General features: G+C 36.8%; 1 protein-coding gene and 1 long non-coding RNA gene across 6 annotated transcripts in view; one reads left to right on the forward strand and one right to left on the reverse strand.

Moving 5' to 3' along the window:
- LOC139976758 (ubiquitin-associated and SH3 domain-containing protein B-like) overlaps positions 1 to 23,646 on the forward strand; it is a 53,939-nt gene that overhangs the window by 13,519 nt on the left and 16,774 nt on the right. For 3 of the 5 annotated variants that reach the window (XM_071985490.1, XM_071985492.1, XM_071985493.1), the window contains exons 2-6: positions 6,647 to 6,700; positions 13,985 to 14,171; positions 17,543 to 17,741; positions 19,034 to 19,203; positions 22,441 to 22,649. In XM_071985490.1, the coding sequence (XP_071841591.1) occupies positions 6,647 to 6,700; positions 13,985 to 14,171; positions 17,543 to 17,741; positions 19,034 to 19,203; positions 22,441 to 22,649 (819 nt within the window). Of the gene's footprint in view, positions 1 to 1,769; positions 4,743 to 6,646; positions 6,701 to 6,727; positions 6,741 to 13,984; positions 14,172 to 17,542; positions 17,742 to 19,033; positions 19,204 to 22,440; positions 22,650 to 23,646 lie in introns of those variants that run through there. The other 2 variants (XM_071985491.1, XM_071985494.1) reach the window with 2 other exon arrangements.
- On the reverse strand, positions 5,740 to 6,638 carry LOC139976762 (uncharacterized). The gene is made up of 3 exons (XR_011796246.1): positions 6,023 to 6,638; positions 5,955 to 5,988; positions 5,740 to 5,853 (listed from the first exon to the last, which is right to left on the reverse strand). It is a non-coding gene; the product is annotated as an uncharacterized lncRNA (long non-coding RNA).

Below are 23,646 nucleotides of genomic sequence, written 5' to 3' on the forward strand. Positions count from 1 at the left end.
GTAGTTTCAGACAGCTGTCACATTGCTCCATTGTACATAGTTTCAGACAGCTGTTGTATATTGCTCCATTGTACATAGTTTCAGACAGCTGTCGCATTGCTCCATTGTAAATAGTTTCAGACAGCTGTCACATTGCTCCAGCTGTCACATTGCTCCATTGTACATACAGTAGTTCCAGACAGCTGGCACATTGCTCCATTGTACATGTATAGTTTCAGACAGCTGTTACATTGCTCCATTGTACATAGTTTCAGACAGCTGTTGTACATTGCTCCATTGTACATAGTTTCAGACAGCTGTGGCATTGCTCCATTGTACATAGTTTCAGACAGCTGTCACATTGCTCCATTGTACATAGTTTCAGACAGCTGTCACATTGCTCCATTGTACATAGTTTCAGACAGCTGCCCATTGCTCCATTGTATGTAGTTTCAGACAGCTGTCACATTGCTCCATTGAGTTTCAGACAGCTGTTACATTGCTCCATTGTACATAGTTTCAGACAGCTGTCACATTGCTCCATTGTACATAGTTTCAGACAGCTGTCGCATTGCTCCATTGAGTTTCAGACAGCTGTCACATTGCTCCATTGTACATAGTTTAAGACAGCTGTCGCATTGCTCCATTGAGTTTCAGACAGCTGTCACATTGCTCCATTGTACATAGTTTAAGACAGCTGTCACACTGCTCTATTGTGAATAGTATCAGGACAACTGTCGGATGCCTCCATTGAGTTTCAGACAGCTGTCGCATTGCTCCTATGGACATACTTTTCGTCTACAACAGGGCCCTTGCACCATGTATCTCGTAAAACATTAACTACATTTTGACCAATTTTACCTTTTTGAATGAGCATATTTGGGTCTTTTTAATCTAAACAAGAAGCTCCTAGAATAGGTATCTCCAACCCGCAATCTAACTTAAAGAATCCTCGCTCCTTTGCTTTAATCACATGTGGATCGTTAGTGTCTATTTTCATGAAACCTAATGTTTCTGTTTCAACTACTTGTTGTTCATTGTCGGTTTCTGAATGGATAAAACCTTCCTGTTTGTCCAAGTCTTCTGTTGGCCAATTATCTATCATCATTGCTAGTACCGTTCGTTTTGGGCATTCCCTAGCCACATGACCTTGCCTCCTGCAAACATAGCAAGTTACGTTTCTTGTAGAGTTTGATTCATTTGTCTGATATGGTCGATTATTTTGATTAGTTCTTGAATTAATTGAATTAATACCCTGACCACGTGCACCTAACTATGCTGTAATACCAGTAGGATCACATGTCATTATGAATGTAACCTTTTGTTGTCAATTTATTAGTTTTTGGAAAATATAAAACTTTGCTTATTATTATTTTTGTTTTAAGGATGGAATTATCCGTAGTGAAGTGCAGTAAGGAATCAGATGACCTTTTAACTCTTGCCAGTACAGCAAACAGATATATTCAAATATTTTAACCTGAGAGAATCTCCCCTCACACTTCCTCGGAGTTAGCTTAGCTAGATATCACATACATTACCAGGTCCATTGGATAGGAACACTTATAACTCAAAAGTGATATTTTATGACTGTCATAATGAAAGTAACTAGAAAGGAAACCCTCTAATTATGATATTACGATACTGAATGAAACACTGATAATTGCTAGCACTAGTCTTAGTCCCCGCTCAACACAGCTGAATACGGTATATATACTATCAAGTTCTACGTTGTTGGATTAATCAAACATGTTGAGCCTACTTCACTGACATGATTGGTGAATAGTCATGGTATAGGTACATTAGAGTCTCTCTGATTGGCCAGATGTAACAGGATGACGGAAGCTCATCTGGTGCGTGAGACAGGAAACCAGACACTCAGACCAGTAATAAGTGAACAATGAATTGGCGGGCTGCCTTATCACAGTAACTGGTGTGAATACCGTATAGAGTAGTACACTACGTACAGTATATGCTACTCTGGAGTCCCATTTGTGGTGTTCCTGTGAATTAACATGTATCTTTAATACCTGGAACAATTGTTTATGTGTGATGGATGGAGACTTGTTTTTACAGAGTGAATCTTGAGTGCCATTTAATGCTATATGTCAGAATTCTCTGATTGTGGATTTTCTTTTGTGATCAGGAGAGGTGGAAATAGTTATAATTTTGCTGAAATATGTGTTAGATCGAGATGTGTGCCTTGCTATGATTACTGTATGTGATCGGTAACAAGGTGTTTGAATATGTTTCAAGATTAGTTTTCCAAATCTTTTATTTAATTGTTTAGCACCAGATGAATACAGAAACATCATTTTGCAATAAGACATGTACAGTACCTGCAGGCAATGGTGGTGACAATTGCATAGAGATGAACAGGCTACATTTCTACATTATATCTGCTATTTGTATGCACCTGAGCTATCCTGATCTGTTATTATCATCTAAAAAACATTCAAGGTCAGATTGTTCTGTGCTAATAAGTTAATGAATAGCTGTTAATTTGTAGACTAGCTAGGACTTTGTGATCTTAAATTCACTGATCTCTTGTTTGTCTCAAACCCACTTCACAAAACTTCCTAGTTCTAGGTTTGCAGCAATATTGAATAAATTACAAGATAAGATAAGCAAGAACAGTAGCAGTGTATTGACATTTTACCAGAATTGATTATTATGAAGAAAACTTGAATATTATAACTGTTACCTAGCAACTGTAAAATTCAATTGTAACTGGACGGTATAATTGGTTGTGAATTATCTCTACAGTGAGGTTTGTGAGGACAATTAGCCTGTCTATGTTTGTAACAGGGAACTGAGTTCACTCAGCTGTGGTACCTTCTGACTTTCAGTTTCTGTAGCATGGACAGTTGTCAAATATATATACTTGCTGATTCATTCTGTTGTTTGGTAGTTGGTAGTACTTTTATGATTGCAGTGAACACCTCAGCTGACTTTGAGTGAGTCATACAGTACCTCCTGGAACTACCCTCATTTGTAATTTGTTAATGAAACTGGAGCTGACAAGAGCATCCTACAGTAACCATGTTGTCTTTTAGATGTAAAGGAGAACTATTCTTAGCTTATTAATTTGGCATTTCAGTACTTGTGGAATTGTTTGCTCAAATTACTCAGATTTGGTATTCTTTAAAATTGAATTTGCTCAATGTTTTGTCAAATATGAGGAGGAAAATTGCTTTTTACTATCCTTCTTGAAATGGAGGCTTGTGTGGTGGCAGGCAATGTTAATTCTCTGTTTAAATGTAGTGAAGCTAAACTAAAGAGCTGTTGATGCAATGAGTCTGTCTACACAGGATTCATGTATTACCAGGCACTACTCAGACCTTATATCACCAGTGACTCATCAACCAGGGCTATATCTAGCCTAACTTGTTACATGTGATACCAGGGTCGTTAATTACCTGGTAACTCAGCTACTAAAGTTGATGTTTACATGCCAGCAGAAGTCACAACAAGGCCAGTCAATATTCTCTGATTGGTATATTGCAGACTGCAGTCATCAGGAAACTGGCCTGCAACTTTTTAACATCATATAATATGCTGCCGAACAGCTGATTAGCAGACAGCATCACAGAGAGAACTAATTGGTTAATATTTAGTATCAAGCGTGAATCAGTTCTGTAGTTTATTATTATTATTATTACTGTACATTGTGAGGAGAACCTACACGGACAAACCATCAACCATTTCTTAAGTGCTGCTGAATTATACTTCCTTTGGATTTATGATAGATTCACTTTCTTTCTCTTACAAACTGTCTTTGAGTCTAAGTGCAGTGATCATACAGCCTCTACACTGCAGAGCAGACTGTTTGACATACTGGAGAAGGAGGTCTTACACTGTTGTTTATAGTGCAATTTCACTGGTTTCAGGTTGCCATGGTGAATTAAGTCTCTTTTTCCTATCATAATCAAGATTGCTGGTGCTAGAGGAAACACTCTAGCTGGAAAATCTAAAGTGGATCTTATCCAAGCATCCCAGAGGTTTCAATGCTTCCTGTTTCTCTCTGTCTGAGATAATTACAATAAAGTCATTGTCATAGACGAAGGATTAATATATGGGTCGCACGACTGGCAGATTGCTCCATATCTTATTGCTCATTGGTGTGTTTAAATATCACTTGTGCAATCTTCTTTCCAGCTTTATTGTCCTTGAGATTGTATTTTGGAAGTGTTTGCATGGAGTCAACACACAAATAATTCTGGATGTTTGTTAACATACAATCAAGTGTCTAGACAAACTGCTACCTTCAAACCACTTGGATCTTTCTTGAACTCCTGGACATTACTGGGACATTACAAAGGCTTCTTTTTGATTTTAATTCATTTGCTCTTGTGAGGTTGAGACAAGCCTAAAAGCTAAGAAGCCACAATTAATACTCGGTTTCTCTAGAAGCTGGGAAGATGAACAAGAGACTCATTAATAGCTTAAATCACTGAGACCTGGAACAGTATATTTTGAAAGATCTCTACTTTTAATATTGTTGATGTTATCTACATCTGTTCAAGGTCTTCATCAGTTACTTAAGTTATCTTGTGTAGATCACTTTTAGATCTTCTGTAGTTGCGTATGCTATAACATTCCATTGTGGGACATGCCACTCGAGCCACACATGCCATTCGTGCCCTCAAATCAATATTTAGTGGATTGTGAATGTTGCTTAGAAAGCTGAAAATGGTCATGGAGAAGGGAAAAGTTCTTTGCCGGGATCGTTACAAGCCTATCAGGAAGAAGTCCAGTTCTACTGGGTAAATTAAATAAAATTAATTCATTCATATATTATATTACCTACTGTAGAATTTTGGTTTCAAAATTCCTGATTTAAGTGACAAGTAAGATATAGTGACTTGATGTTTGTGTCTGTGGGTTTTGTATTTGTCTGTATGTGTAGTTGTATCTAAAAAGTCTGCTTCCACCTTGAGTCCTATTGCAGTCTTTACATTGCCTTGCTATAGTATACAAACCTGAAGATGCAGCATGTACATTGCCTTGCTATAGTATACAAACCTGAAGATGCAGTCTGTACATTGCCTTGCTATAGTATACAAACCTGAAGATGCAGTCTGTACATTGCCTTGCTATAGTATACAGTACAAACCTGAAGATACAGTATGTACATTGCCTTGCTATAGTATACAAACCTGACAATGCAGTCTGTACATTGCCTTGCTATGGTATACAAACCTGAAGATGCAGTCCGTACATTGCCTTGCTATAGTATACAAACCTGAAGATGCAGTCTGTACATTGCCTTGCTATAGTATACAAACCTGAAGATGCAGTCTGTACATTGCCTTGCTATAGTATACAGTACAAACCTGAAGATACAGTCTGTACATTGCCTTGCTATAGTATACAAACCTGACAATGCAGTCTGTACATTGCCTTGCTATAGTATACAAACCTGAAGATGCAGTTTGTACATTGCCTTGCTATAGTATACAAACCTGTCAATGCAGTCTGTACATTGCCTTGCTATAGTACACACACATGAAGATGCAGTCTGTACATTGCCTTGCTAAAAGTAGTATACAAACCTGAAGTTGCAGTCTGTGCATTGCCTTGTTATAGTACTGTACCTGATACTCATAGAAATTATTGAGGAAGGTTTTATACCTTATCTTACACATACATTTTCAAACATGAAATCATTGTCAGTAGAGAATATAATTTATTTATTATAGCATCCAATATGTCATTTCTTGAAAATCGTGATACACGAGGGTAAACAATTTTTCCAGGTACCCGGATACCCGACGGGTAACGGCCCTCGGGTACCCGGTTCCTGAATTTTGAACCTGTGTAAACACTAGTACCTTGATACTCATCATACCTTGGTACTCTTAATACTCATAGTACCTTGGTACTCATATTAATTGGTACACATATTACCTTGATACTCATAGTACCTTGATACTAATAGAACCTTGATACTCATAGTACCTTGATACTAAAAGTACCTTGGTACTCCTAATACCTTGATGCTCATAGTGCCTTGATACTCATAGTACATTGATACTCATAATACCTTGATACTCATAGTACATTGATACTCATAGTACCTTGATACTCATAGTACCTTGATACTCATATTACCCTTGATACCCATATTACAGTGCCTTAGTACTCATAGTACCATGGTACACATACTACCATGGTACACTTCGTACCTTGATAGTTGATACTCATAGTACCTTGATACCCATAGTACCTTGATACTCATAGTACCTTGATACTGTTAGTACCTCTGTACACTTACAGTAGTACCTTTATATCCCTAATACCTTGATACTCATAGTACCTCGTACTCATCAGTACCTTGATACTGTGTGACTGATGGGATGTATGTAAGGTTAAAACTATATTGACTGTGACTGTACCTAATGTGCATTAAAGGCTACTGTGTTTGATTCTGACATCCCCCTACTACTGTATAATATGATCGTATATTTCTTGCTCTTGCATCCATGGATAAATTCTTTTCCAAGAAGAACAGTGGTCTCTCTGTTATTACACAGATGGTGAAGATTAAATGGTACTGGTGTCAAGACTCTGAAAATTATATTTTTCTAATTTGGCATTGTAGGTCTTAATTATATTTGCAGATTTCTTCTCTCATGACATTTTGGTATCTTTTCCTTTTGGTTTTCAGGGAAAAGGCTCTGTCAGCAACTGGGCATCAAGACATTCAGCTTGCATCTGATTGGTTAGTATAAAATCATGTTTATTTAGCTTGCATCTGATTGGTTAGTATACGGTCATGTTTATTCAGCTTGCATCTGATTGGGTTGGTAAACATAATTATTCAATTTCTATTTAAAGGCTGAAGTTGATGAAACTAAAAGATGTTAGACTGTGATGATATATTGGTAATTAATGTAATAGTTTTGCTTCTCTTTGATGAATACATCAGAACTTAACAAATGTGATATTGCACTAAGAGCTTTGCTGTCATAGGCCCTAGCTCTCTCCCCTCTCGGCTCTCCCCCTCCTTCCCCTTTCAAACAAGAAAAAAAGGGACCTTACATATGCCTGGAAATTTTGCATTGTCCCTTTTAGTATTCTAGTCATAGCTATCTTTTGTGTTCTCTTATTCAAAATGATAAATCATAGATTTAATTGTTCTATGATAAATTAATATTATACCTTATATCAAGCAGGATACTGTAAGAATGCCGGTAAAGCAGTCCCTAGTAAACACAGAGAAAAGCAGGGTGGGGTGAGTTATGGTTGGGCCTAACCCTAAACAACAGGGAGGACAAGTTAGGGTTAGGCTTAACCCTTAAACAACAGGGTGGGGCATGTTAGGGATTTCCCTAAACCTAACCCTAAACAGTAAGGTGGGGCAATTTATGGTAAAGGACTTACCCTAAACAGCAGGGAGGGGCATGTTAGGGTTAGGCCTAACTCTAACCCTAAACAGCCGGGAGGGAGATTAAGGGTTAGGGTTAGGCCTAACCCTAATCCTGAATAGCAGGGTGGGGCATGTGTTAGGGTGTGGCCTAACCCTATTAAACCCTTAACAGCAGGGAGGGAGAGTTAGGGTTAGGCCTAATCCTAACCTTAAACAGTAGGTTGGGCGAGTGAAATGTTCTGTTTTCAATGTTCATTGTTCATCATGTCTGTCAATTTTCAAGCCAAAAATAAATTACTGCAGTGATCATTGCGGCCAAGAGCCAGGAGCAGATCAGACCAACTGAGGTCTCCTTTGATTTAAAAAAAAAATATAAAAAATTACCTACTTTAAATTGAACTTTGCTAAATATATAAAAAAAACCTGAAGGATTGCTTACATATTAACACCCCTGTGTCTTACTGCAAGGTATTCCAAGGTATAAATTTCTATTATTTTATGATGATTCCATATTCTTCTACACCATGACTTTATTGAACATTGCAGCCCTTACAGACCAATTGTTTTGTATGACAATATTTAGGCCTTCACAACAGAATAGGGACACCCTCATACATGTATGGGTGGCAGGGGGGGGGGTCAGTCAGTATCACATCTATTCATTTGTCCCTGGATATAGAAACTATACTGGTATAGATGTATTAAGTCTCAACTGAGCATCTTTGTGTTTCATGTAGGTACTTTGCAAGAGTAGATGGTATCCTGAGTTCTCTTGTCAGGTTCAAATAATGTAACACTTTAAGAAAGTTTTCATAAACAAGAATTTTCCTAACTCCGAAAAACACAGTGAGACACTTTGTGGGTAGAAAAATGAAGGAAGGCCATTAGGGCCAGTGAGGGTGTACAGTGTTAAAAGTTTACCAGGGCATTCTAGACACGGTAGAATGTGGTGCATAGGTTGTGGGGAGACAGGTAAGTGGGTCACTCGTAAATATATAAACCAGTAAGTTTTATAATGTACATGTTACTGTATGTATGTTACTGTATGTTACATGTTACTGTATAAACATGTACATGTTACTGTATGTTACATGCTACTGTATGTTATAACTGTATGTATGTTACATGTTACTGTATGTATGTTACTGTATGTATGTTACATGTTACTGTATGTATGTTACTATATGTATGTTACTGTATGTATGTTACATGTTACTGTATGTATGTTACTGTATGTATGTTACATGTTACTGTATGTATGTTACTGTATGTATGTTACATGTTACTGTATGTATGTTACTATATGTATGTTACTGTATGTATGTTACTATATGTATGTTACTATATGTATGTTACTGTATGTATGTTACTGTACTGTATGTATGTTACTATATGTATGTTACATGTTACTGTATGTATGCTTGTACTAGATAGTGTGGATGCTCAACTCATACATGTTAGTGTGTCTTAGGAATAGTATTGGCACACAACATTATCGAACACACTTAGAAAATCGTACCCACTGTTTGAATACCATAGCACTGACTACATACAGTAACTAGACATCCTGAAATTAACTCTATATAGTCAAACATAGTCTTGTTCCTCATTATAACATAACTTGTAACTTTCCCCGTTTTGTAATGTTCTATATATTGAGTACTTGTACAGTAAGTTATTAATGTTTGAACGATTTAAAGCAATATTTAAACCATTGCAGGAAAATTATCGGCAAAACTTATTGAAAGAGAAAGATAATGTTTGACTAGAATTATATTGGAAACCTTTGCACTATGTAATGTTTTAGTAAATGATTTAACTGATTTAGATGGTGTCACATAAATAAATACAGGTTTGGTATTCTATGGACATGAAGCATTCCAAGATTGATATCTGACATTTATTATGAGTATACTTCCTGCTGCTGCAACCATGGTTTATATGATGATGTGAGCATTCGTATGGTAGCTAGGATATCATGGTGCCACTGTAAACCAGGACTTTGTTATTCATTTACTCTGCAAACAAAGAAGGAAGTAATGCCTTTGACGAGAAAGAAAAGTGAAGGAAATAAATATGAGCCACGAGTTGTTACTATAAATAAGAAGTGATGTAAATACCATCCATAGAAATATGCTGCACAAATCATGCGTGTAATTTTCATACATAGAAGGATATGAAACTACATTTTTGGGTACTTCTAGTAAAAATATGTATTAATTAATGATTAAGTCAAATACCTTTGTGGGGTTTTTACAGCAACCAAGTTATTAACTTTTGAGTTATTAACTTTTTTGTGTGTGCAGAATATGTATTAATGAGGGGTAAAAGCAGTAGGGAAAACTTATTGGAATTCATTTACATTGCAAAATGGGGAAAATGGGAACAAAATGGGGACATTGAAATGGGGACTTGAATAGTTACAAGTTGTTACTTCATGCTATAGATATTGTTATATCTAGTACAGTAGCATTGTTTGATAAATAGGTTGTTGATCAAAATGTTGTATAGAAAAAAGTAGTTTATTTTCGGATATTTGTGGTTTTCTTTGAAGATAATATTTTTGTAACCTTGGAAAACTAGTCCAATGACAATCATAATACACTTCGGTATATACTGTGTTGTATTAAATAATTTTGGGTTAAATACACAGATTACACTCATTTTACCAGCAGGGATTGTGAATAGCTGCTGCAACAGGAAATGGTATCTTCCGCACCTCACATCCTGACAAGGTACACTATGCTGTATGTGTGTGTAAAAGATCATACCTCACCACTGTACAGACACTGTATACTGTAACATTGCCTCTGTGTGTGTAGGACAGCTCTAGGTGCACCATAGCTACAGTACTATACAGTACGTGCTGGTAGAAATGGACCAAGTGTATCTTCAATATATACTGCATTAATACTGACTATAATAACACATATCAAGTCCTAGCTGGGTTAAACAAGAAATCCATTCACTCATGAAGTGACCCACATATTATATGTTAATAACAAGACTTTTACAGGTGTTCCTTGTGAATGAAATAGTTCTAATGGTTTATGCTACTTCATAATGGATAGGTGTGTAACTCAGTACACACAGCTATTGTGCATTTTATCAGTACACTCACACCTACCTATAACTACATCAGAAGAATAAATGAGTGCCATTTATATTTACTCACTGCAACTGAAATTACATCAAAGAAAGATCAGGTAATTTTTCCAGTTATTTGTGTCCTTTGTCATTTATACTGGGTCAATTGGAATATATGCTGCAATAAATCAACATATGTGTTTACAAATACAGCTACGGTTATTTGCATACTGCATACATGTGTGTACATAATACAGTAATTCACATACTGTATGTATGTAAATAATACAGCTACAGTAATTCACATACTGTAAGCATGTCCATAATACAGCCACAGTAATTCACATCCTCTATGTATACATAATACAGCTATATAGTTCATATACTGTATGTGTGAACATAATACAGCTAAAGAAATTCACATACTGTATGTGTGTACGTACAGCTACAGTAATTCACATGTATGTATACGTGTACATAATACAGTAATTCACATACTGTATGTGTGTACATAATACAGTAATTCACATACTGTATGTGTGTACATAATACAGTAATTCACATACTGTATGTGTGTACATAATACAGTAATTCACATACTGTATGTGTGTACATAATACAGTAATTCACATACTGTATGTGTGTACATAATACAGTAATTCACAACATACTGTATGTGTACTTACGACAGCTATTTTGCACTCTGTGAGATTGATCTTGACTAATTGGGTTTGGTTCCAGATGTCATTTTAAGGGTAGTAAAATAATAAAAATGAATGTGAGTATATATGTTCTTATGTCCAACATTTAAATTTGAAGACATAAAAGCTCGACATTTGCTGTATAACTTTTGGCATCTATGACATCATACTGCTTAGATGCAAGTTGCCTTGATCTAATATTTTAGTGATATATATTTATGTGTGTTTTTATACTGTATCTAAAATATGCATATAGCGGACTTTATAATAAACAATATGCCTACTGTTTAAACATTTTAATAATATTGCTGATTAGGACATGCAGTGATCAGTATATCAATCATCTAGAACCTACTGTTGGTTTAGTGAGGGATGGTGGGGGTGGGGGTGCTGAGGGTGACGTTGGCTTTAAACTAACATATTTTTAAAGCTGGCAGTAAGCTGATTAGGACATGCAGTGAACGGTATATTGATCATCAATATCCTACTTATGGTTTGGTGAGGGATGGTGGGGGGGAGGGTGCTTGGAAGTGACTTGGCTTACACATAGTTTTACAGCTGGCAGTCAGCTGATTAGGACATACAGCGAAAGGTATATCGCTTATGAAGCTGTGCTGCGTGTAAACAAATCAATCAATTAAAGAACACTTAAGGAATTCTCATAGGAAGATGTGCTGCGTGTAAACAAATCAATCAACTAAAGAACATGTTAGGAATTCTCATAAGAAGCTGTGCTGCGTGTACAGTAAACAAATCAGTCAATTAAAGAACACGTCAGGAATTCTCATAGGAAGCTGTGCTGCGTGTAAACAAATCAATCAATTCAAGAACTTGTTAGGAATTCTCATAAGAAGCTGTGCTGCAAGTAAACAAATCAGTCAATTAAAGAACACTTAAGGAATTCTCATAGGAAGATGTGCTGCATGTAAACAAATCAATCAACTAAAGAACATGTCAGGAATTCTCAAAGGAAGCTGTGCTGCGTGTACAGTAAACAAATCAATCAATTAAAGAACACGTTAGGAATTCTCATAGGAAGCTGTGCTGCGTGTAAACAAATCAATCGAACAAGTTAGGAATTCTCATAGGAAGCTGTGCTGCGTGTAAACAAATCAATCAATTAAAGAACACGTTAGGAATTCTCATAGGAAGATGTGCTGCAAGTAAACAAATCAATCAATTAAAGAACATGTCAGGAATTCTCATAAGAAGCTGTGCTGCGTGTAAACAAATCAATCAATTAAAGAACACGTTAGGAATTCTCATAGGAAGATGTGCTGCAAGTAAACAAATCAATCAATTAAAGAACATGTCAGGAATTCTCATAAGAAGCTGTGCTGCGTGTACAGTAAACAAATCAATCAATTAAAGAACACGTTAGGAATTCTCATAGGAAGCTGTGCTGCAAGTAAACAAATCAGTCAATTAAAGAACACGTTAGGAATTCTGATAGGAAGCTGTCCTGCGTGTAAACAAATCAATCAATTAAAGAACACGTTAGAAATTCTCATAGGAAGCTGTCCTGCGTGTAAACAAATCAATCAATTAAAGAACACGTCAGGAATTCTAATAGGAAGCTGTGCTGCAAGTAAACAAATCAATCGATTAAAGTACACGTCAGGAATTCTCATAGGAAGCTGTGCTGCGTGTACAGTAAACAAATCAATCGATTAAAGAACACGTCAGGAATTCTCATAGGAAGCTGTGCTGCAAGTAAACAAATCAATCGATTAAAGAACACGTCAGGAATTCTCATAGGAAGCTGTGCTGCAAGTAAACAAATCAATCGATTAAAGAACACGTCAGGAATTCTCATAGGAAGCTGTGCTGCAAGTAAACAAATCAATCGATTAAAGAACACGTCAGGAATTCTCATAGGAAGCTGTGCTGCAAGTAAACAAATCAATCGATTAAAGAACACGTCAGGAATTCTCATAGGAAGCTGTGCTGCAAGTAAACAAATCAATCGATTAAAGAACACGTCAGGAATTCTCATAGGAAGCTGTGCTGCAAGTAAACAAATCAATCGATTAAAGAACACGTCAGGAATTCTCATAGGAAGCTGTGCTGCAAGTAAACAAATCAATCGATTAAAGAACACGTCAGGAATTCTCATAGGAAGCTGTGCTGCAAGTAAACAAATCAATCGATTAAAGAACACGTCAGGAATTCTCATAGGAAGCTGTGCTGCAAGTAAACAAATCAATCGATTAAAGAACACGTCAGGAATTCTCATAGGAAGCTGTGCTGCAAGTAAACAAATCAATCGATTAAAGAACACGTCAGGAATTCTCATAGGAAGCTGTGCTGCAAGTTAACAAATCAATCGATTAAAGAACATGTTAGGAATTCTAATAGGAAGCTGTCCTGCAAGTAAACAAATCAATCAATCAAAACTAGCCGCATCAACTGATTCAGATAGATACAATACAATCTCATTGTACTAAACATATAAACTGTGATTTGTTAACATAGATTTTTGTTGAGCTGTTTCTGCTGATTGCAAAGCCAACCATATTTGGCCTCATATTATTGTTATGTAACTGGGATATTGTGCACAGTTAAACTATTAATTTATTAGAATTTCTCTTTCACTCATTTTAGTTCCGAAAGTGATGTTTCTTTTTTTTTTTAACTGCTGGTGATTTTTGTGTTAGTAACAGCAGCTAGACTAAAGGTTTCTCCGTCTCCTTGCATATCTATGTCTGAAGTTAAATTTTGTTTTTACAAGAAACTAAATTTGTATTCATTACCATTAATTACTATAATGTTACATCCTCGAGTAACGAGCTTAATTTGTGTTATTTTGTTAACAAAGTCTTTGTCTCTACGATCTTCTGTCTTATAGGCTTCTAAATCATATGGAAGATCCTTTACTGGACAAGGAGTTACCAAGAGAGTATGTACTGTATGCATGTGCTGTTGGTTCCCTCGGAGAAGATCTAGACAACTACTGGAACTCAACATTAGCAAAATGTGGACGTAATGGGGCACATACCCTACTACCACACATTACACTCTGTTCATTCTTTACTGTAAGTGTATATCTCACATCTACAATGTGCAGTCCTTTACCATATTCACATATCAACCTTATTCATTCTAATTACTGTAAGTATCACACCAAAACCATCTCCATACTTTACTGTATACACATCAACCATGTTAATGCTTTACTGTAAGTATCACACACCAAGTATAACACCTTAACCATGTTCATTCTAATTACTATAGAGTATCACACCAAAACCATCTCCATACTTTACTGTAAGTATACACATCAACCATGTTTATTCTTTACTGTAAGTATCACACACCAAGTATAACACATCAACCATTTTCATTTCTAATTACTATAAAGTATCAAACCAACACCATCTTATTACTGTACTGTAAGTATACACATCAACCATGTTAATGCTTTACTGTAAGTATCACACACCAAGTATAACACCTTAACCATGTTCATTTCTTAGTACTATAAAGTAAATAGTTTAGATTACTCTCACCAACAGGTTAACTTTCATGATGTGTCTGTTCGCAAGGAACACCGTTCTCTCTCTACAGACTTATACACCAAGCCCACAGACACACACCAGTATCTCCATTCTTCAAGCTGCCATCCCCATCACTGCAAGTCTGGAATTGCCTACAGTCAAGCACTTCGTCTTTGTCGCATTTGCTCTAACAATTCCTCTTTCATTCGCCATACAGATGCTTTGGAAAAACACCTTACTGCCAGGGGCCATAGTGCCAGAAGGGTGCGTGAGGCCATTCAGAGAGTCCGATCCCTATCCAGATCATCTACTTTGGCAGTGAAGGACAAAAAGGGACGAGATTGCGACAACAAGCTGCCCCTGGTTGTTACTTTCCACCCAAATCTTCCTCCTCTTCAGCAAATCACCTCTAACACCCACAACATTCTCCTCACTTCAGATAGACTCCAACGAGCCGTCCCTGAAAAACCCTTCCTCGCCTACAGACGACCCTGCAGACCTACGAGACTTTCTTTTGCCTGCTGCTGTTCCACCTCTAACTTCTAACCCTACACCCATTCAGCTTGGTACTTTCAAATGTGATCGTACTTCGAGATGCATCATCTGCAGCCCCCACATTGTTGAATCCAATTCCATCACCAGCCACAGCATGCAACTCACACACAAGACTAAGGGTCACATCACTTGCACAACCACTAATGTCATATATCTGATCTCTTGTAGAGTTTGCGGCATCCAGTAAGTTGGCGAAGCCAAAACCACCCTCAAGAAGCGATTCTATGGTCACAGATCCACAGTCAACACCATGAAGACTGGGACCCCAGTTGGAGAACACTTAAATCTTCCCAACCATACCATTAACGACATGTCCCTACAGGGGATTGAATCCTTAGGTAGCCGTCCTGACCTAGTGCGAATCAGCAGAGTCAGGCTGTGGATGCAACGCCTTTGCACCATTCAACCTCATGGGCTCAACATTCAGGAAGGACATGACTAACTTTTCTTCTGTCCCTCATCTTCTCCCCTTGTTCCCTCCCCCCCCCACTTCACTCCTCCTCTCATAGCTCTCTTCCACCCTTTTTTCTCCACACCTTTCTGTCTTTGTCCTTCTCCAGTTTATTCCCTACCCCCTTCCCTTAATCCTCTCTTTGTCTATCCACTGTTTATCTCCTACCTCTCCTCTTCCCCTGTAGGTTTCTTTTTTTCTTCTCTCCATCCCTTGTCTACTAATCCTCTTACATCTATCTCTTTGTGTTCACCATGCTCATTAACCTGTCTGTATTCTGTGCGTGTTTTTGTCCCTTCTGTTACTGTTACTTGTCATTTAGCCTTTGAAGAAAATCCTGCTACTGTAGGATCTAAACGTCAGGCCAACTTACTTTTACACATACTATAAAGTATTACACCAAAACCATCTCCATACTTGACTGTAAGTATACACATCAACCATGTTAATGCTCTACTGTAAGTATCACACACCAAGTATAACACATCAACCATGTTCATTCTAATTACTGTAAGTATCACACCAAAACCATCTCCATACTTTACTGTAAGTATACACATCAACCATGTTAATGCTCTACTGTAAGTATCACACACCAAGTATAACACATCAACCATGTTCATTCTAATTACGGTAAGTATCACACCAAAACCATCTCCATACTTGAGTGTAAGTATACACATCAACCATGTTAATGCTTTACTGTAAGTATCACACACCAAGTATAACACATCAACCATGTTCATTCTAATTACTGTATCACACCAAAACCATCTCCATACTTTACTGTAAGTATACACATCAACCATGTTAATGCTCTACTTTAAGTATCACACACCAAGTATAACACATCAACCATGTTCATTCTAATTACTGTATCACACCAAAACCATCTCCATACTTTACTGTAAGTATACACATCAACCATGTTAATACTTTACTGTAAGTATCACACATGTTGATAATAACAATGGTACCACTTACTTAAAATAACACCATCTTCATCACATTGCATCAGTCTCAACACATTAACAGGGAATGAGTTGCCATGAACCTGCAGGCTGTATCCTGTATGCTACCATTCCTGCTGAATGTACATACATGTACAGGGTGTACATAACTAACATGTTGTCATACAGGGTGTACATAACTAATATGTTGTCATACAGGGTGTACATAACTAACATGTTGTCATACAGGGTGTACATAACTAACATGTTGTCATACAGGGTGTACATAACTAACATGTTGTCATACAGGGTGTACATAACTAACATGTTGTCATACAGGGTGTACATAACTAACATGTTGTCATACAGGGTGTATATAATTAATATATTGTCATACAGGGTGAACATAACTAACATGTTGTCATACAGGGTGTACATAACTAACATGTTGTCATACAGGGTGTACATAACTAACATGTTGTCATACAGGGTGTATATAATTAATATGTTGTCATACAGGGTGTACATAACTAACATGTTGTCATACAGGGTGTATATAATTAATATGTTGTCATACAGGGTGTACATAACTAACATGTTGTCATACAGGGTGTACATAACTAACATGTTGTCATACAGGGTGTACATAACTAACATGTTGTCATGCAGGGTGTACATAACTAACATGTTGTCATACAGGGTGTACATAATTAACATGTTGTCATATAGGGTGCTTGTCATGATAGTATCAGCTTTCTGTTCAGTCTGTATCAGCCATTATGTGGTATCTTACCTATGTTAATGGAATGACATCATCATGACACTGATTTATATCATTAATAGAATTGAATTCAACCGTATAGCAACAAGTCTTGAATTAGTACATCCTCCACCTTATGTTGACAGTGGTTAAGTATCCTTTTAAAGTTTCCATGTTTATTTAACTCCTTCAGTGCCCAGATAGCAAAGTTGACCTACTTTGTCAGGCCATACAAACAGCATCAGAGAGCAATGTTACAAATCTTCCAGAGAACATGGACCTTGAACTTTTTACATCTCATAACTTCATCGGACTCTTCGTCAAAGAAAATCAGTCACAGATCTTACGCAAGCTGACCAATGAATTCGCTGAGATAGCAGAGAAATTAGCCAGTAGGTTTCAATGACTGTTTTATTATTTAAAGAAATCTTCCAAATTGTGACATATCTGAATAAATCAATTTGATATTTTGGTCTTGGTCAATTTTCATTTACTGGACTAGTTAAAAGAATAGTAAACAATTTGGACATATTTCATTTGATATTTTGAAAGTAATGAAGAATTTCTGGACTATCATGGAATAACCTCTCAGTATCCTATTCAATTTTTTTTCACAATCTGGTCTACTGTACTTAGCTTGCCCAGTCGATTGCTAACATTTTAGCTCTGTACTATCATTTCTGGTTTAATCAGTAAGTTTTGGGTTGAAATGGAGAAATTACTGACAACTATTGCTATCTATTTCTGTTAATTAGTGTTCATATATTGGAGAATGTCCTGGAGTTAACATGAACTGAAATCTTATTTGGGGGAATAATTAGAAGGTTTGTTGAATTTCATTCCCATGGTTGCCGTGGAGACTGATGTCTGATCTAGACCTCTCAAAGCCAACTTTTTCTGTTGGATAAAATGTACAGTAACTATGCAAAGTTAGGCTTAATAGCAAGAACTAAGATAATGTGTCTTTATACTTGTTAATTTTTTGAAACTTTCTAGTAGGCGTGAAAATATCTTGATTGTTGAAAAATACTCTAAATATGAAGTTAATAAACTGAAATGGTTTTGAGCACACAGAACTTACCTGGCAATAACAAACAGTTTGTCACACCTTGCACTCAACAAGTTCTAACAAGCGTTGAACTATGATCAATGTTAAGGAAATGACCTTCGTTCCAGACTAGTGACAGCTTCGGTAGCCGTTATCTAAGACAATTTTCAGTTTCCATCATGCACAGAAGTGTAGAGCATATATACTTTAATAAGACAAGGGGAAACCCAAAAATTTTTTATGAACAAGAATTTGTGAATGATTAAAAGAAAACCAAATTCTAAGTGGATATCTGTAACATTAGAGAAATAACATAATGAAAGTGCCAAAATGAGGTTATTTCTAATGACATGTTTCGTTTTGCCCTTTTGTAGAAATTGAACATGAAATTTAGAAGTGAAAAGGAACAACTTTACAGATATCTGTGTGAAAGTTCAGAAGTCTTTTAAGTTATTTGCATTGAAAACTTCCTTTTCATTGCTGCTCTGCAATGCGTAGTTTTCAATAATTGGTTTGCAATATTTGTTAGTTTCTACAACATTTTAGTTTAATACAGTAATTATAATTTTCAAAATATTACAGAAATTTGTAGAATGTTTTAAATGTCTTCAAGTCTCTGTCTCCTGTTTCTCTTAGACTGCAAAGTTGAGCCACACAAAAAAGAACTCCATGTGACCTTAGCATACCAGTTTGCTGCTAATGCATTCCCAGCGCTAGAAAAGATGGCCAAACAGTTGGACCTGAATGCTGCTGCCAGGTGGGAACTCAGGCTATATTCAAGAGATCCACGAGCAGCAAAGTCAGAGGTAAAATCAATATTAAATGCAATTTATGACAAAAGTCAGTGACAAAGACTCAACTGGACTGTTGTGAACTTGTCTTTGATAGGGACTCATACCCTTACTGTACCAGTTGACACCTTGTTGACACCAGTTGACACCTTGTACAAAAAGCCTGTTTACTGGTTAATGGCTGTTGCTTCTTCAGGTCAAATGCAATATTGCTGTTGCATGATGAATTACTTTTTCAAAATTGGACAGCTTGAGCAATTGACTGGCAGACATTGCCAGTGGGGAATTCGCTCCATGTCTAGATTGAAATCAACTTAAAACTGGCAAATTATTGGTCAGATATATTCTTAAACACATGATGCAAACTGCACAACAAAACTCTTGAGTTTACTAGATACAACGTTCAAGTGCATTCCTTAGGGTTTAGGGCTGTGCAGTATGTGTGACCAAGATGCTGCAAATCACAGGAAACTCATTTTCTGATTGTGCCAGAAATGTACATAACAACAGTGTGATTTTAAGGGGCAGCCTAGTTTATAACTTGGAATCTCTGTAACATGCTGTATATGCACATAACAACAGTGTGATTTTAAGGGGCAGCCTAGTTTATAACTTGGAATCTCTGTAATGTGCTGTATATGCACATAACAACAAAGTGATATGAAAGGTGTAACCTAGTATGTAACTAGGAATCTCTGTAATGTGCCGGACATGTATAACAAAAGTGTGATATTAAGGTGGCAGTCTAGTATATAACTAGGAATCTCTGTAATGTGCAGGACATGCACATAACAACAGTGTGATTTTAAGGGGCAGCCTAGTTTATAACTTGGAATCTCTGTAATGTGCTGTATATGCACATAACAACATAGTGACTTTAAGTGGCAGCCTAGTATATAACTAGGAATCTATGTAATGTGCCCAACATGCACATAACAACAGAGTGATTTTAAGGTGCAGCCTAGTATATAACTAGGAATCTCTGTAATGTGCAGGACATGCACATAACAACAGTGTGATTTTAAGGGGCAGCCTAGTTTATAACTTGGAATCTCTGTAATGTGCTGTATATGCACATAACAACATAGTGACTTTAAGTGGCAGCCTAGTATATAACTAGGAATCTATGTAATGTGCCCAACATGCACATAACAACAGAGTGATTTTAAGGTGCAGCCTAGTATATAACTAGGAATCTATGTAATGTGCCCAACATGCACATAACAACAGAGTGATTTTAAGGTGCAGCCTAGTATATAACTAGGAATCTATGTAATGTGCCCAACATGCACATAACAACATAGTGATTTTAAGGTGCAGCCTAGTATATAACTAGGAATCTATGTAATGTGCCCAACATGCACATAACAACAGAGTGATTTTAAGGTGCAGCCTAGTATATAACTAGGAATCTATGTAATGTGCCCAACATGCACATAACAACATAGTGACTTTAAGTGGCAGCCTAGTATATAACTAGGAATCTCTGTAATGTGCAGGACATGCACATAACAACAGAGTGATTTTAAGGTGCAGCCTAGTATATAACTAGGAATCTATGTAATGTGCCCAACATGCACATAACAACATAGTGACTTTAAGTGGCAGCCTAGTTTATAACTAGGAATCTCTGTAATGTGCAGGACATGCACATAACAACAGAGTGATTTTAAGGTGCAGCCTAGTATATAACTAGGAATCTATGTAATGTGCCCAACATGCACATAACAACATAGTGACTTTAAGTGGCAGCCTAGTTTATAACTAGGAATCTCTGTAATGTGCAGGACATGCACATAACAACAGAGTGATTTTAAGGTGCAGCCTAGTATATAACTAGGAATCTATGTAATGTGCCCAACATGCACATAACAACATAGTGACTTTAAGTGGCAGCCTAGTTTATAACTAGGAATCTCTGTAATGTGCAGGACATGCACATAACAACAGAGTGATTTTAAGGTGCAGCCTAGTATATAACTAGGAATCTATGTAATGTGCCCAACATGCACATAACAACATAGTGACTTTAAGTGGCAGCCTAGTTTATAACTAGGAATCTCTGTAATGTGCAGGACATGCACATAACAACAGAGTGATTTTAAGGGGCAGCCTAGTTTATAATTGGAATCTCTGTAATGTGTTGGACATGTACATAACAACAGAGTGATAATTAGGTGCAGCCTAGTATGTAAATACAGTAGGAATGTTTGTAATGTGTCCTCATTGTAGAGGAATCAAGATGTAAATGTTTGGCTGTAAAATTAATTGTTTTGAGATATTCCATGTGTTGGTAATGTGTAACACAGTGTAATGCTTACAGATGCTATCAAGTGGTCAGATTCACTAAATGTCAGATGTTTTCTGTGTTAAAGTTTCAACTTCTTATTGGGCTGTTCAATTTTATGTGGGCTGCAACCTTGTTCAGGTAACTAGCCATGACAGACTGACTCATGGGATCGGAGTTGAGGGAGTGCAGTTAATATAATAATATCTCTAAACATGACCGCTACTTAATGTAACAACAGAAGATAGTAAGCTAACAAGAAATATCTTTAAAGTGTGGACAGAGTAGGACTTACAGGTAAACAGAGTAAGACACAGATGTGGACAGAGTAAGTTGTCCATTTGGGACAGAGTAAGAAATACATCTGGTCAGATTAATAGGTCAGTGTTGATAGAGTAAGACATACATTTGTTATGATTTTGCTGCGATCTTACATATTGTTTATAGTCTAGATATAAGTTAGAATTGTACGATTAACTGTGCAGTAAGGCCACTTGCTGCTTACTTTACAAGAGGAGCTGCTTTCAAATTCACCTTAAATTACTCTAAATTGATGAGTAAATATCACAGGAACTATGGTGTCTATCTTTTATCATAAATACTAAGATCACAGATGAATAAGGTGTATCTTTGCATATAGATTAATATACATCATACCATACTATAAAAGTTGTCTCATATTTGGGATGATCCAGCTTGATATTAATATTTATACTGATTATACTCATGAATATTAAGCAGGTTGAACAAGTTATGAATAATTCATGTTATTCTTGTTTAAGATTTAAAAGGTGTATTCTTGTCATTAAGGTCATTTCTGCTTTCCATGTTTTCTTGAAAATTTATATTTGTTTTGTATTACAGGGTCCATCCTATCAGCAGCATTTGTAAGCTGTTACTTCCTCATTGAACTAATTACAAACTTATTCAACTTCATTCTCTTCCATCAACTTTTCTGTCCTCAGGTGGTTAGAGTTTTATACCCTCACAATCCTCGTGCTGACGACGAACTAGAGCTTATCGTAGATGACTTCATCTTTGTTTCAAATACAGATGTTACAATGCACAGTGATGGCTGGTACCAAGGGACATCCCACATGACAGGCCTTACAGGGATGTTTCCAGGCAATTACACTGAAAAAGCACCTGAATCAGACACATGGACAGTGCATAGGTGAGTTCCAGTGAATCAGACACATGAAATTGCATAGATGAATCAGAAGCATGGAATTGCATAGGTGAGTTCTACTGAATCAGATGCATGGAAGTATACATAGGTGAGTTCCACGGAATCAGACACATGAAATATGCATAGGTGGGTTCCACTGAATCAGACACATGGAATTGCATAGGTGACTTCTACTGAATCAGACACATGGACAGTGCATAGGTGAGTTCCAGTGAATCAGACACATGAAATTGCATAGATGAATCAGAAGCATGGAATTGCATAGGTGAGTTCTACTGAATCAGATGCATGGAAGTATACATAGGTGAGTTCCACGGAATCAGACACATGAAATTGCATAGGTGAGTTCTACTGAATCTGACACACGGACAGTATACATAGGTGAGTTCTACTGAATCAGACACATGGGACAGTATACATAGGTGAGTTCTACTGAATCTGACACATGGGACAGTATACATAGGTGAGTTCTACTGAATCAGACACATGGGACAGTATGCATAGGTGAGTTCTACTGAATCAGACACATGGGACAGTATACATAGGTGAGTTTTACTGAATGAGATATATGGGACAGTATACATAGGTGAGTTTTACTGAATCAGACACATGGGACAGTATACATAGGTGAGTTCTACTGAATCAGACACATGGGACAGTATACATAGGTGAGTTTTACTGAATGAGATATATGGGACAGTATACATAGGTGAGTTTTACTGAATCAGACACATGGGACAGTATACATAGGTGAGTTCTACTGAATCAGACACATGGGACGGTATGCATAGGTGAGTTCTACTGAATCAGACACATGGGACAGTATACATAGGTGAGTTCTACTGAATCAGACAGATGGGACAGTATGCATAGGTGAGTTTTACTGAATGAGATATATGGGACAGTATACATAGGTGAGTTTTACTGAATCAGACACATGGGACAGTATACATAGGTGAGTTCTACTGAATCAGACACATGG

This window comes from Apostichopus japonicus, chromosome 12 (assembly GCF_037975245.1).
Source record: "Apostichopus japonicus isolate 1M-3 chromosome 12, ASM3797524v1, whole genome shotgun sequence".
Lineage (NCBI taxonomy): Eukaryota > Metazoa > Echinodermata > Holothuroidea > Aspidochirotida > Stichopodidae > Apostichopus > Apostichopus japonicus.